This window comes from Penicillium angulare (genome assembly GCF_028827245.1).
Source record: "Penicillium angulare strain IBT 27051 chromosome Unknown utg000001l_segment0_segment0, whole genome shotgun sequence".
NCBI lineage: Eukaryota > Fungi > Ascomycota > Eurotiomycetes > Eurotiales > Aspergillaceae > Penicillium > Penicillium angulare.
The window spans coordinates 746046-759598 of record NW_026623160.1 but is presented as its reverse complement, the minus strand read 5'-3'; the positions used below and the strand labels follow the sequence as shown (position 1 = coordinate 759598).

The window sequence follows — 13553 nt, the reverse complement described above, 5'->3', positions numbered from 1 at the left end:
TAACTTGATTTTGTATTCTAATATTAAAATGGCTGATTGATTTGTTTATTATTTTTAGTTAATTAATTAACTATATGGTGGTGTGGTAAATAGTAGTTGTAGTACGATTTAGCAAAAATGTTCCATATGGGTGATCTGTTCCATATGGGTGGCGGACCCTCGTAAGCGAGGGTTCATTATTTTTGTGAAAGAAAAATTGTGGGGCCGGTTAGTATCGGGCCAGGGGTTTTTTTTCCCGCTGGCCACTATATTCCCCCGTACATATCGCAGTGCCCCACCTAAGACAATCAATCAATCCCTACAACAATTCTACCAGATAGTCCATACTTATGATCTGTACACAAAACATAAAATGTTTGCATTTTATAGTCTGTCGTTTGTGGTTGTGAGTCTTTTGCATCTTTACCACTTACTTTCCCCCCTCTCTCTCTATCTCCCTCACACCTTCATCATCTCCATCATCTTCCCATCAACACCATCATCATCTTCTTGCCCTTCCTATGATCTTTACATCCTGCTTCCAATCCTTCATTTTTTCTATTCTGTTCAATTCTTTAGTTATTTTACCATGGATGGCTATCTTTCTCACGAAGTGGTGCTTTACATCGCTGACTTCATCTGGGATCCTGATACGTTGGCAGCACTCAGACTTGTCAACCGCTCTTGGTCACAGGCTGCAGCCAAAAGGATGGAAAACATGAAAGAAATTCTGTACATGGACTGGTGTGAGAAAACGCAGAAGACTCCCATGGAAATCCTCTCCCAATACCGAGCAATGGCCCCGGAATGTCGAGGTTTGGTTGTCAAAGCGCCTTATTGTGAATGTCACCACATGCAGGTATGTAAGAATTGCCCATTACCTATGATATGAAACAGACCCAGACACTCACCTCAAAAAAGGAATCTATACTGCTCAGGAGGAACTGCCAATTCTGTAACCACAACATATCGCCGTTGGTTCTTTTTCTTCCTAATTTTGTCAGTGAGATACCCCATCTGCGACATCTTGCCGTCCACTTTCGACCCATGAAAGAGGAATTCAGAACATCCGAGATTTCTCACCTCGAGAGGAAAGCAGGGGCTGACAAGGTGTTGGCGAGTATCAGGCAAACACTGCAGCAAGCTTCAAAACTGGAGCAACTGTCAATCCACAACGTGCCCATTTCCGCAAGGTTTGCATGGACACCTGGGCGTCCCTACAAAAGAACTCAGGATTTCAGTTGGCAGTGGTCTGGATTGGAATCACTAAAGATTGGGTATGTTGATGTGAATATCGGTACGCGTCCAAACCAGAATAAACGACTCGAGGCGAGCGAACAAAAAATACTTTTCGAAAAGCTCACGCCGCCCATTCCAACCCATGCTTTCAGCTTTTACTTGCGACATCTCTCAATTAGCTGTTGGGGTTTTTATGGCCGAAGGAGTTTGATGGATTTTCCACATTTTCGGTCATTGAAATCACTTGAGCTTCGCGGGGTTGCGTTTACCAGCGGCTTTGACCTCGATTGGATAGAAAGACATAGCTCCAATCTACGCTCACTGGTTCTGATCGACTGCGCCATAGTCTACCGCCTTGACCTTAAACGAAAAAGCATAGATGTGTTCCACCCTAAGGTCCATATTGTTCCGAACGGTCGAAAAGGAGTCCAGTACTACAAAGCGCGGTGGCATGACTGGTTCAAGGTTCTTAGAACAAATCTTGCCCTGGAAAACTTCCAGATAGGGAGTAACAGAGTCCGGGCCTCTGGCGAGATGGGCCCAGTCTTTGAATCTGAGACTAGGAAGGGCCCCGGATTTCAAGAAACGCCCCAATTCCTCTTTGGATTGTTTCCAGACCGTTATCTTATGATGAATGAGGGCAATTCCAGAACACCTTGGAAGCTTGAATGTCCTAACGCCCCCCAGAAACCTCCACCAAAGTGTGACTTGAAGGACCTGAGTGCTTTGAGTCAGTTGATGGACAAAATTGGCCAACTTGTGGAAGGAGATACAACATCCAGGCATGCGGGATATGTGAGGAAGTGGATGGGCCATGTCAGACCGAAGGAGTTACTCGAAGATGGGCGGTGCTTAAAGTAGATCTTCGGTGGAATAGCTCAAGCATGGCTAGAAAAGTCGGGGTTAACGGATTATGAAGCAATGAAACCAACTCACATTTGCTAGCTGGGAGCATCTACTGTAAGTTTATCTCGTACCAGGGGCAAAAGTAGCCATGGAAATTTAGATTCATCGCCCCACACGACGAATCAATTTATATGCATTTGCATATCCACCGGAACAACTACAGAATCCACTGTACAATATAGACATGCTGAAAGGTATATCCGAGAAATTATATTGTAACGCATCGTTTTATAAGCCATTTTATATCCAGGTGGCACGTCAACAGACAAATCTAACCAAAAGTTTATACAAGAATACAGGATCCCACCGTGGCAGGAAAAAAATCATTTTCATCGTTCATCGGCCTCCTAAGTGAGCCTGCCACTCCTTCGGGGGCGTTGAGGAGGAATTGCCATGTTCATCATCCAAATTCCAGGGCTCACTTTGGACAATAGTCTCTGAAACAACAGTAATTTCTTTTGAATCTGGTTGAGGATCGGCAGTCAAGTGCTCATCACTGCCCCAAGCAGAAACCTGCAAATGCGAAGGTGCTGCCGAGTTGGCTTTGCTTTTCTTTGTGTCCTTGTCCCCGCGGGAGGTAAGGTTCGTCAGTCCTCGACTGGACAGTGGGTATGTGTTTCCTGATTGTTTGTTGGAGGAGCTCATCATTCGTGACAGGCCGATCTTCTTGAAGCCTCTGCGGATAAACGGTTGGATGATGGGGAGGTTGGATACGATGATGGAGACGAATGTTTCGCGACAAGCCCAGCTAGAGCCAGCTAAAGCGCCGTCGGGGCCGGACTGTGGAGTGAATGTTAGATGGAATTGATTTTTCGGGGTTATTTATTGAAGCACATACCGCCATGATAATAACAGCTCGAACGATTCCTGCTGCTATGACGAATGCAGCACCGGAAAAGAGGGCCATAAGGGGAATCTTTCGTTTCAAGCTGATGTTGACGGTCCAGAGTAGCGGAAGAGGAATTAACAACAAATAAATATCCGTAAGCACGTTGAGCACGACGACGACGAGAACATAGACTGGAGAATTTGTCGGTTGACAGAATCCTGGAGAAATGTGGTTAGATGAAGATGTCCATTGCCTACTTATGGTGGCTATACTCACTTCCGGGATCAGGGCTAATCTGCCAAAAGCCATGGAAAGGCCGACATGAACACAGTATGGTCAATTGCGTTGCCGTCCAAGTCACGGCAAGAATAACATAGGCTAGTCGTACTCGGGTGGGGAGATTCTGGAGACCGGTTCTGCATTGCCATATTAGCACTCCGGTCACTTCCTGTTGAGGTTTTTATGAAAGACGCACGTTAAACGAGAATAGAAGATCGCGAGGCTAATTTTCACGAGCCAGAGAATAGCCACATATAGTGACCATCCAATGACCACAGCCTTGGACCCATCAACACGATAAGACCACTCGGCGGAGTTGGGATCAAGGGCCGCTCGCTCTTCGTCTGACATGTAGCTGTTGGTCAAGCCTTTGTATTTATCACTGACGAACCATGCTGCTATTGTCTCGAGGATGAAAACCACCTATGACGTTTCCCATATTAGCCTGGATCCATACATGGAGAATCTTGTGCGTAAACACTCACCCCTGCTAATGGCATCAGATAATCATCCAGCTGAAACTCGGCCGGTCCAACGAGCTTCCATCGTACAGCAACACGAGCAATGATAATGGCTAAGGCCAAGGATAGTAAGACCCAAGCCTCAACATTATTCGACATCTTGGCAAGTGCTTGGTTGTAGCGGGGAAGCAAACGACAAACCCATTACTCGCGGCCAAGGCTAGACTTAAAAGGAACAATGAACACCATGGTCGGAACAGGAAAACTTCTGTCTAGAACGCACATGCACAGGGGGTTTGAAGGATTCATTGCAACTACCCACATGCTCCACATGAAGCGGTAAGGCCAAATATTTGTCACATAACGACCGCTTTCCACGTATACTAATATTGAAGCTTATTCCTCTACGTTTTGCATAGAGTTCTTCGTGTCAATTACATGACATTGACATTTATCTGGCAGAATCTCCATGTGGGGCGCGTGGATAGTGACAAAAAGTCTTCCCAAATCCTGTAACCGACTATGGGATCATCGGCGTATTATCCACCCTATCCCGCCTGACGGAAACCGATCGGCGGCTTGTGACGCCCTGGGCGTTCTGGTTCGTCTTCTAGACTGCGAGCCCCCATAACAGAGCCGAGTTTACCCCCTCTTCAGCTCCTTGGCAGGCCACTAAGATCTGCAAGCACAACATACTGCCCCACAATATCAGGGGGCCGCTTGGATTGCGCCCGGGCCGCTCTGGGCCATCGTGCCAGTGTTGGACGATGGCGTTGTGGGGTTGTCCGTGTACTAACGTATGCTAAACCAGCTAATGCGTGTCTCGTCTGGAGGTTTTATCCAATGATCGTCTTTTGTGTACGGCGTACTTGCAGTTTTAGGGACAATAGTGATTGGGTGCTGACCGAAATCGGACTTTCTACGGCGAGGCTTCCAGCAATAAGAAAAGAAGCTTCATATAATTCCCCCACATCCTCGATCCTGGTACCCAGAAACCTTAGAACCATTCGAATGTCGTATTTGCGGGATATCGTTACATTTCGCGCGTACGAAAACGAAAATATCGCGTCCATGTCTACTTTTGACTTTATTATTGTCGGTAGTAAGTGATAGTCGCGGGTCAAAGTTTCCATGCTCCATTCTAAAATTCGGGCCGCCCGAATCCTTTGGGGCCAAAACATGCAAAACGAAAAGGGGGGGGAAAGCGGCTAAAAGCAATAGCCCATTCCGCAAAGTTAATGCATCTTTAGGTGGACCTGCTGGTAGGCGCACAATTTGCCAATTCCATTGCAAAGCCGCAAGTTCTTCAACTAGAGGCGGGCACTAGTAAGGAGGATCGTAATCTCCGAGTAGATGGTCAACGATGGTCTAAATTTCAGAACTAGTCTATGAATTGGGGATGCAATAATTCTCCTCAAAAGGACTGTAATGACCGAGAGATCGACTACAGCCGAGGTCATTGCAGGGGTGAATCGAGTGCTATCAACTTCGTTGTGTATAGCGTTGGAGCACGCGACGACTATGAAGAGTGGGCACGTATCGCTGGGGACGACGATTTCTCGTGGAAGAATATTCAAAAAAGACTGAAAGACCTGGAGACTTTTCATGGGGAACTTCCTGAGGGTATGGATGAGAAGTATGCCAATCCACACCTAGAGGATCATGACAATAAGGGCTCGTTGCATGTAGGCTTTGCTCGGGAGTGGGAGAGGGACTTTCCAAAGATGTTAGATATCTTCGAACATGCGGGGTTTCTATTTATCCTATTGGAATGTCTGTGCTGATCAACTCAGCATATAATGAACTTCGCTCGACGGCAGAGGACTTGGTCATTGGCAAGGAGAGAAAGAATTTAACAATCATCACCAATGCGCCGGTTCAGCGCGTGCTCCTGGAAGAAAAAAAGGCCATAGGAGTTGAGTCAAACGGCAAAAAGTGTAAGTTGTTTGAAACCTTAACTTTTGGGTCTGCACTTTAATACACTGACCATATTGATTCGCAGTCTTTGCCACAAAGGAGGTTATCCTCTCTGCTGGGTCACTCAACGATCCCTGAATTCTGATGCATTCAGGCGTTGGACCTGCAGCTCAATTGAAAAGGCATAAGATCGAAGTCGTTCATGACATCCCATCGGTCGGCGAGGGACTTCGCGATCACTGCTTTGTCCCGATGGTTAACACTCGCACAGACACTAGTACCGATCGAAAAGCTTCTCATGGCTCGCAGAAAGCCATGGATGTCGCACAGGAGCAATGGCAGAAAGATAGAACTGGGTCATGGGCAACGTTTCCTGCGAGCTAGACATCGGATGGTTCAAGCCAACTGAGAAGTTGAGGACCTGGCCAGAGTTCCTTGCCCTCCCAGAGTATGAGCAACGGTACCTTCTCCAAGGCACTGTCCCCCATTTCGAGATGATCATACATTCCCCCGTCCACTGGTTTATCCCAGACCTTTTTCAATGCACTGAACTATCATTGTTTCCTCGTTTTCTTGTTCAACGCCCAAACTCGTGGCCAGGTTATGCTGCAATCCTCAGATGCTGATGCTCCGCTCCTCTTCGATGCAAAGTTTCTTGCGCATCCATTTTATCGTCGCCTGGCAGTCGAAGCTCCCCGGGGCTCTTTCCGAGTGGATTAAACACGAATAGTATACCAAGGACAGCGTAGCTAATCTCGCGATGCCTCAAGACGCGTCGGATGAAGAATTACTCGGTTATTGGCTCGCAAACATCTCGTCCAGCTGGAATATGACAGGTACCGTCAAGATGGGCAAGAGTGGCGACTCTGACGCTATTGTGGACGCAGATTTCAAGGTAATTGGTATCGAGAACCTGCGTATTGCGGATATGGGCGTGGTGCCTGTTTTGGTGAATGCTCATATTCAAGTGGTAGCGTATGTCACGGGTGTAACTTGCGCCGAGAAGTTGCAAAGGGACTACCAATTCAACCAAAAAGTTCAAGGACGTAGTGCTCTTTAAATATCATAATTTCATTGTAGCCGTATGTTGAATCTCTAGACACAAGACTCAGAAAGGCTCTCGAATAATATGCTCAACATTCTCAGAGCTTTCCCTAGTTCTTCTCTTTCTTTTCATGCCACCTAAGTGAAATGTCGATCTCCCAGCGCCCACTCTGATAACAGGGGTTGCAAGGGCTCGGGGACCCCATAGGCCATTCTCTCTCCCTGCGAACAATCTCTTTGACGATACCGCAGCTGTTACATTCATCCTTTTCGATTGTTCGTATCGGCTCTTCGTCTTCGTGCCCGCAGACCCAGTGTCTCGTTATGACAAGTAGATAGCACATATTGTTTCTGAGGTGTTTCTGACGTGTCAGTAATAGTAGCATATATTGGTCCTTGTTTCAAACTTACCGAATGGAGATAAACGGTTGAATTCGTTCAAAATAAGCTAGATGGATGAAGTGATGATGATGTTCAAATTCTTGTTTGTTTGTTTTAAGAGCTCGGAGTAGACAGACGGAGGATGGGTGAATTTGAAGTCTACAAATATCGATCTAGCCTAAAGTCTCCTTGCTAATGCCCGATCCCCCATTGTTGCCTGTTTTCGCAGGTTGCAGTGTATTAGGCGGCAGAGATCACGGTTACATAGTATGGCCAAGGGGGCTTTTCAGATGATTCTACTATACTTCATTCGCTTCCACCAGATCACACTATAACTTAAATACTGATAGTACATATCGCTTAATTTTTTTATAAATTCTTTGCCTCTCTAAACATCCCTCCTTTTGCCAACCCCTCAAACTACCGCAGATATTACCTAAGTGAGGTCTCGAGTCTCATTTGACTTCTAATTAACCACTCACGGTGGACTTCATCAAGAGTACTTCCCCCGAATTCGATGCAAACACATATTGCTGTCGCTTACCTATTCAAGTTCGACATAGATACTGATGACCCAAGGTTCCGAGGGAAAGACATGGCCACACAGAGAGTGTTGGGCATTCTCTGGGCGGATAGATGCCATCAAATCTTCATCGCAGACTAGGCTTCCAGCTTGCTCACCGGAATTAGGACAATCAAGGCGACTCCATGGTATCTCTACTGGGCTTGGGATCTTAAAAACGGATAAACATGCAGCGAGTTGAGGCTGTAACTTCATTTTACATTTAGTTTAAAATAAAGTGAAAGAGCGTATACTCCGATATCTAGCCTTCTCGGCAGTTTCCGCACCTGGTGTCTTCATTCATTGGTTAGCGAGTGTGGGTCCGTAGCACTTGAGGGCTCGCTCCATAGGCTCGATCAGATTCACCGCATCCCTGGAGAACTGCGACTACAGAAATTCCTATTCCTGTTCTTTTTCTTGGCCTTGTTGTTTTTAAATTCTCAATAGTGAATAAGCGGTCTATCGTTTCACTAACATCTTGGGTAAGATATTACTCCTTGGGGGGGAGGGGGGGCAGGGTTTCCTTCCTCGTTGCCGAGATAAAATAAGCAGAACTAACTTCAGGGCTTAGTGTAGGCAATATCTTACCCTATTGCCATATCGCAACGGCGCCACGCCCCTCTTTCCGGCACAGGACCCTCTTCAGCCGCTCTTATTTAAAATCACGATGTTTTCAGCTGAGCCGAGAATAAATACACCAGAAGGACCCTTCCTCATAGGAGGGACTTTTGGTTTTTCTTTTTCTTTCTCCTCAAGAGACTACCCCCATTTCGCCAACCGAGTCACGGCTATCCGGTGTCTTATGATTTGACGTTTTAAGACTTTGAATATATTTTTCGTTTATAAAAATGTCCATCACTGAAATTGAGGACGATTATAATATCCAGGAGGCGTGGAATAGGGCATGTGGAGCGTTCGCGCAGACGGCCAAGGTCGATCTCACGACGTCTCCAAAATTCACGGTTGACGAAGTTCTGGATCAAATACGCACAAAGCAGGACGAAGATGATGAGAAACATAACAAATTCAGGGTCGCCAAAGATGTCATTGGCAAGACCCTGAAGTTTATCACTGTGCTGGGTGGCATTGCTGCCCAGGGTGCGAGCATGGTAAGCTCTCTTATTGAGAAACAATTTACCTCTATTGACATATTTCGTTAAGGTCTTTGCTCCTAGTAGTCTCTGCTTCAATGCAATTTCATATCTAATCTCTACCGGTGCCAAATACAAGCGCATCTTCAGCAGTCTAGCTGAGCTTTTCCGGCGCGTCTCCGATGTATTAGAGCGATGCAAAATCTATATGCGTTTGCCGCCTGACGCTGTCGATATATCGCTACGAAAGATTATCAATGAGGAGCTTGTTTGCTTCGTTGAAATCTGCGCGTTATCCATTAGGGTTCTGAAAGGGAACAAAATCCTTACCGCACTTAAGGTCTTTGCCTTCGACAGTGACGAGGGCGTCAATGGCCAATTGGGTCGTCTCGCTCTATTGGCTGAGCGTGAGTCCCAGATGCGAGCGACCTTGGGATTTGAGTCGCAGAAGATCAGCGAGAGGGCAGTTGCCGAGACGAGAGATGGAACGAAGAAGGTTACTGCATCAGTTGATAAACTTCTTACGTTCGAGAAGAAGCGAGATGCCGATAATGCGACGCAGCGACTATTGAACAGCATTGATGCAAATCTCGACATGCCTAGCGAAGCATACAAAGCGGTCCAAGCTGCCTATAAGCGTTACTTGAATGAACAGGTGCCCATGAGTGGAGAATGGCTCAAAGAAGATCCTACATATACTGCTTGGACGAGAACTGAGCAGCAAAGGTGTTCAATTTTGGGCATCTCTGGGGCCGAGGGCTACGGCAAATCATTCCTTTTTGCGGCCATGCTTAAACAACTGCAAGATATGTACTCTGAGAGCAAGGACGATCTTAAATATACTTCGATTTCCTACTTCATCTTTGACCAGGACAAGAAAGCTACATCCCTCATCAAGGCCCTGGAAGTTCTCGCATGGCAGATCGCTAAAGCAGACATGGTGTATCGCAGAGATCTGGGCACCATCAAGACTGCCGGTACAAACCAAATCGAGAGCCTTTGTGAACAATTATTTGGCAAATCTCACAAGAGCGACTCGACGTTCTTCTTGTTGCTTGACGGTATCGATCAGGTAGACAAGCAGCACTTGAAAGAATTCATACAAGTTCTTGGAGCGTGGCAAGCAGCAGCTCCAAGTTGGTCCCAATTTACTCTTCGAGTTTTTCTCGCTGGACGGACCGAAGCGATGAACAAGATCAATACCGAGCTTGGTGATGGTATCTCCGTGATTGATGTAGCATCGAAGAATAAGGATGACATGACCAAGTTCATCAAAAACCGTATAAACAAGATGGAAATTCTTAATGGGGCGTCTGAGCAAATATATGCTCTACGCAGTGAGATCTTGGAAACCCTCACGAAAGAAACAAATGGTGATTTTGTCAACGTTGGCCTACTCTTGGATGAAATCAGCGGTAAACAACGTCCAGGCGAAATTCGCGATATTCTGTCCCGCTCGGGAGAAGACCGATCTGATACTATTGTCAGAAAGATAGAGTACCTCAACGAAACTCTCAGCGATGAAGATATCTCTGATTTGAACGATCTCTTGACATGGGTCGTTCATGCCGCCCGCCCACTGACTCTTGAGGAGCTCGAGGCGGTGCTTTATCTGAAATCCCGGGAGTCATCTCTTCGGCCTTTGGCAGAAAAGATCAGGGATCAGTATTCGTCGCTTCTTCATATCGCCGCAGCACGAGTTTATCTGATTTCCGATTCGATAGCGACATTTTTGCGCGAAAAGTCAGATTCGGAGAACAACAATGATAGCGAAAGTCTTGATGATACCGGTGATATCAGTGAGGGTGAAGTGAGAATTGTACGGCGATTCTTGGAATCCGTCTGTGACCCCAAGTTGTTTAAGAAATTTGGATTTGAAGATTTCTTCGAACGAAAACTCAAGGGGAAGACCGCTCGTATTGGGATAGATAACGAAACGGCAAACTTTAAGATCGTATCGGCTTGCCTAGAGGTTATATGTTCAAAAGACTCTCCCGAGTCGGACAATTTACTCGAATATGCGGTCAGCTTTTTCAGTGAACATCTTAAGTTAGCAGATCCTTCTTTGACACACCCAGGCCTCAAGATGGTCTTGGGTCCACAATTGGTAAATACTTTTGCCGAAGACGAAATTATTGACAGATGGTGGAGTCTGGCTAGCGAATGGTTGCGGTCCGAATGGATTTACCAGGATGAAAATGCAGAAGTGACATTAAAATGGCTACAAGACTCCGCGGTCACTAAGAATATTTCTGAGACGCAGAGAAGATGGGTCAAGAGTTTGAGCTCCAAGTCGGAGTTGGATGCTGATATTCTTGAGCACGTTGGGAAGGCCCTTGCTCGAAGATGGCTTCAATCTGGGCTGTCGGGCGTTGCATTCATGTTTGATGCCGTGTACGGATACGTCACGAAGGTATGCTATGGCTCTTTTCTTAGTGAATATTCGAATATCTAACCATGATATAGATTGAAAATCGCAAAGACCCAAGCATTGAGCGTTCCACGCGCGATTCAGACATGGGTGAGATTCAAGCTGCTCAGATATTCCATGCTGCAGAATGGGCCCAGAAGCAGATCGAATTACAGACTTTAGGCTATGAAGAAAGTCGCAATTTGGCCCGTACTCTACGTGACTACGGCCAGTATGATGAAGCCATTGAACAATTCAAGCACACGGCCACTCTGTCGGCAAATAATTGGTTTTCACAATGGGGACTGGCAGACTGCCATGCTTCTAAGAAAGGGTTCACTGTGGCCATAGAGATTCTGGAAGCCGCAAAAAGAGGAATTGAAGCACGGGAGATTGGAAATCCTGACGAGCTTGAAGAGGAGTTGGTGGAAATGGAGCGCGACCTGGCTGAATGGAATAAGGAGATTGGCCAGAGTGAAAAGGCGCTTGGGATATACCACAAACTTTTACAAGACAAGCCCGAGGACTACGATACGGTCTTGGAGCTCCTGAAGCTACTGCATAAGCAAGGGCATCGCCAGGGTCTGCTTGAATTCTTTGAGTCTCTGAAACATTCCACAGATGCGTGGAGCGGCTTTAGTCGGCGAACCCAGAGCATCCACGCGCATTACTACCGTGATGAGTACCATGATGCCCTTTTTGCATCAGTAGCCAACGAAGAGGAGTTCCAAATTATTTTTGAAGGCTACGAAGAGGCCATCTCCGCTGCTAAAGTAACGCTCGCCAAGGGAAGAAAGGCTGGCAATGCTCAACAGGAGTGGGGTGCACAAATTTGCCAGATTGATCTCATGAATCGCTTGGCTCTTCTTTGCCAGGAAAATAGCGCTCAGAAGCCCGAGCGGACAGCTTACGCAATTGATCAATGGCTGCGTATTTTGGAAATCAATGGAACTGACGACGCCCTTATTGTGGAAAGACAGGCAATGGTCCGAACGAATCTCGCTCTTGTCTGTTTCGAAAACGCGAGCAAGAATCCAGACACCGCGACACATTATTTGAAGCATCTGGAGTCTATCGCTGCCTCAATACATGCGGATGATTTCGGAGAGTGGCTTCATAAAATGTATCCGACACGAATTCTTGCTCGGTACCACGCTCTACAAGGGGAGGATACGAAAGTTAAAGATTTGCTACGCGGTTCTATCAAAATGAATCTCGACTTGCTTTCGGATGATGATCCCTTGAATGATTGGCAAGGGTATCGTCTTCTGGCTATTAATCTTATGTTTGCTGGCCAGGAGGCCGATGCGCTCGCTGCGTGGTCCTTAATCGGCCCAAATGAAGATATCGATGATGAGGGAGCAAAGGACACAGGGAATTCAAATGAGTCCGGAACAGACAGAGCGGAACCTGAAGGGCCTCTCGCAGATTATTGCGACGGTCAATGTGGGACCCAATGGACGTACGCAAATAATTTCCACCTGTGCAGAAACTGTAATTACGTCTCGTTTGATTCCGCTTGTTTAGAGAGCCTGCGAAACCAAACCCTGAAGCCGAAAGTCTGTAACAAAGATCATGAAGTTTTGTTCATTCCAGCCTACGATCCAGTTGAACGCCAGAGGATTGGAGCAGGCAATGTGAAGGTTGGCGAAGAAGTTGTGTCAATCGCGGAGTGGCTCGGGGGCATCCGTAAGGATTGGGGGATTAAGGAACTCTAAACCCAATATGTAGGTTTTTTGTATATATCAATTGATACTATGCGTGTACCTAGTACACCAATGTGCACCACCGTCATTAATTTTGGGACCATATAATTACCTTCAAAGCCGTATCATTGTCTTTAAATCGATGTTATTGCTTTTTATGCCTCGTTATTGCCTCCTGCGTCTGACGTCCTTTGGTCCATGCCATTGCTCAGCTGGCTACTTAACACGTTTACTACCTATATACTGAAATGGCAGGGCTCTAGCGCCCTTTTTCATTGCGAAAGGGATACTGTCTTCGTCTTGGGTATTTCCCAGTCATTGTAGCAAGAGGCCCCGGTAGTTCTGGAATATTCCATGCATCATACCATTCCTCTATCGTACAGAGTACTTGATTTATTCACATCGGACATCCATGGTCCCTTCAAAATACTATCGACGCTGTACCTTAAGAGTATATCGGTCGCGTGTCGGTGGTAGTTAAACCACTGCATAGGAGATTCAAAACATCGAAGTATGTTTCTCAAGTCGAATGGCTTTCTTCATTTCTTTTCGGATCGGGAAACAGTGAAAGTTCATGTCTCAAAGGCTCCATGGCCACTTTTCTACATCATGACGTTAGCTTCTTCATCTAGACAGTAGGGAATGTTCATTCAAGCAGGCTTCTCACTTTGTCATTGTTACTGTCACTGTATGTTGGTGTTGGAGGCACATTCATCGTGTAGAATGATCGCATCTGCCTCCTTCTCCTA

General features: G+C 46.3%; 5 protein-coding genes across 5 annotated transcripts; 4 read left to right on the top strand and 1 right to left on the bottom strand.

The window, feature by feature from the left end:
• Positions 1–568: 568 nt before the first annotated feature.
• N7478_000277 (uncharacterized protein) lies at positions 569–2079 on the top strand (the record flags this gene model as incomplete). Its single annotated transcript, XM_056916493.1, has 2 exons — positions 569–838; positions 988–2079. The coding sequence occupies 2 exons, from the start codon at positions 569–571 to the stop codon at positions 2077–2079; spliced, it is 1362 nt and encodes a 453-aa protein (XP_056784373.1).
• Positions 2080–2460: 381 nt separating this feature from the next.
• On the bottom strand, positions 2461–3852 carry N7478_000276 (uncharacterized protein; the record flags this gene model as incomplete). The annotated part of the gene is made up of 5 exons (XM_056916492.1): positions 2461–2904; positions 2963–3171; positions 3230–3369; positions 3429–3655; positions 3718–3852. The coding sequence occupies 5 exons, from the start codon at positions 3850–3852 to the stop codon at positions 2461–2463; spliced, it is 1155 nt and encodes a 384-aa protein (XP_056784372.1).
• Positions 3853–4704: 852 nt separating this feature from the next.
• Positions 4705–5748, top strand: N7478_000275 (uncharacterized protein; the record flags this gene model as incomplete). Its single annotated transcript, XM_056916491.1, has 4 exons — positions 4705–4739; positions 5195–5316; positions 5487–5630; positions 5696–5748. 4 exons carry the CDS (start codon positions 4705–4707, stop codon positions 5746–5748), a joined length of 354 nt encoding a protein of 117 aa, XP_056784371.1.
• Positions 5749–5754: 6 nt separating this feature from the next.
• Positions 5755–6670, top strand: N7478_000274 (uncharacterized protein; the record flags this gene model as incomplete). The annotated part of the gene is given in 4 exon segments (XM_056916490.1): positions 5755–5931; positions 5961–6122; positions 6142–6321; positions 6341–6670. 4 exon segments carry the CDS (start codon positions 5755–5757, stop codon positions 6668–6670), a joined length of 849 nt encoding a protein of 282 aa, XP_056784370.1.
• Positions 6671–8445: 1775 nt separating this feature from the next.
• N7478_000273 (uncharacterized protein) lies at positions 8446–12816 on the top strand (the record flags this gene model as incomplete). Its single annotated transcript, XM_056916489.1, has 3 exons — positions 8446–8706; positions 8759–11101; positions 11155–12816. 3 exons carry the CDS (start codon positions 8446–8448, stop codon positions 12814–12816), a joined length of 4266 nt encoding a protein of 1421 aa, XP_056784369.1.
• Positions 12817–13553: the final 737 nt, after the last annotated feature.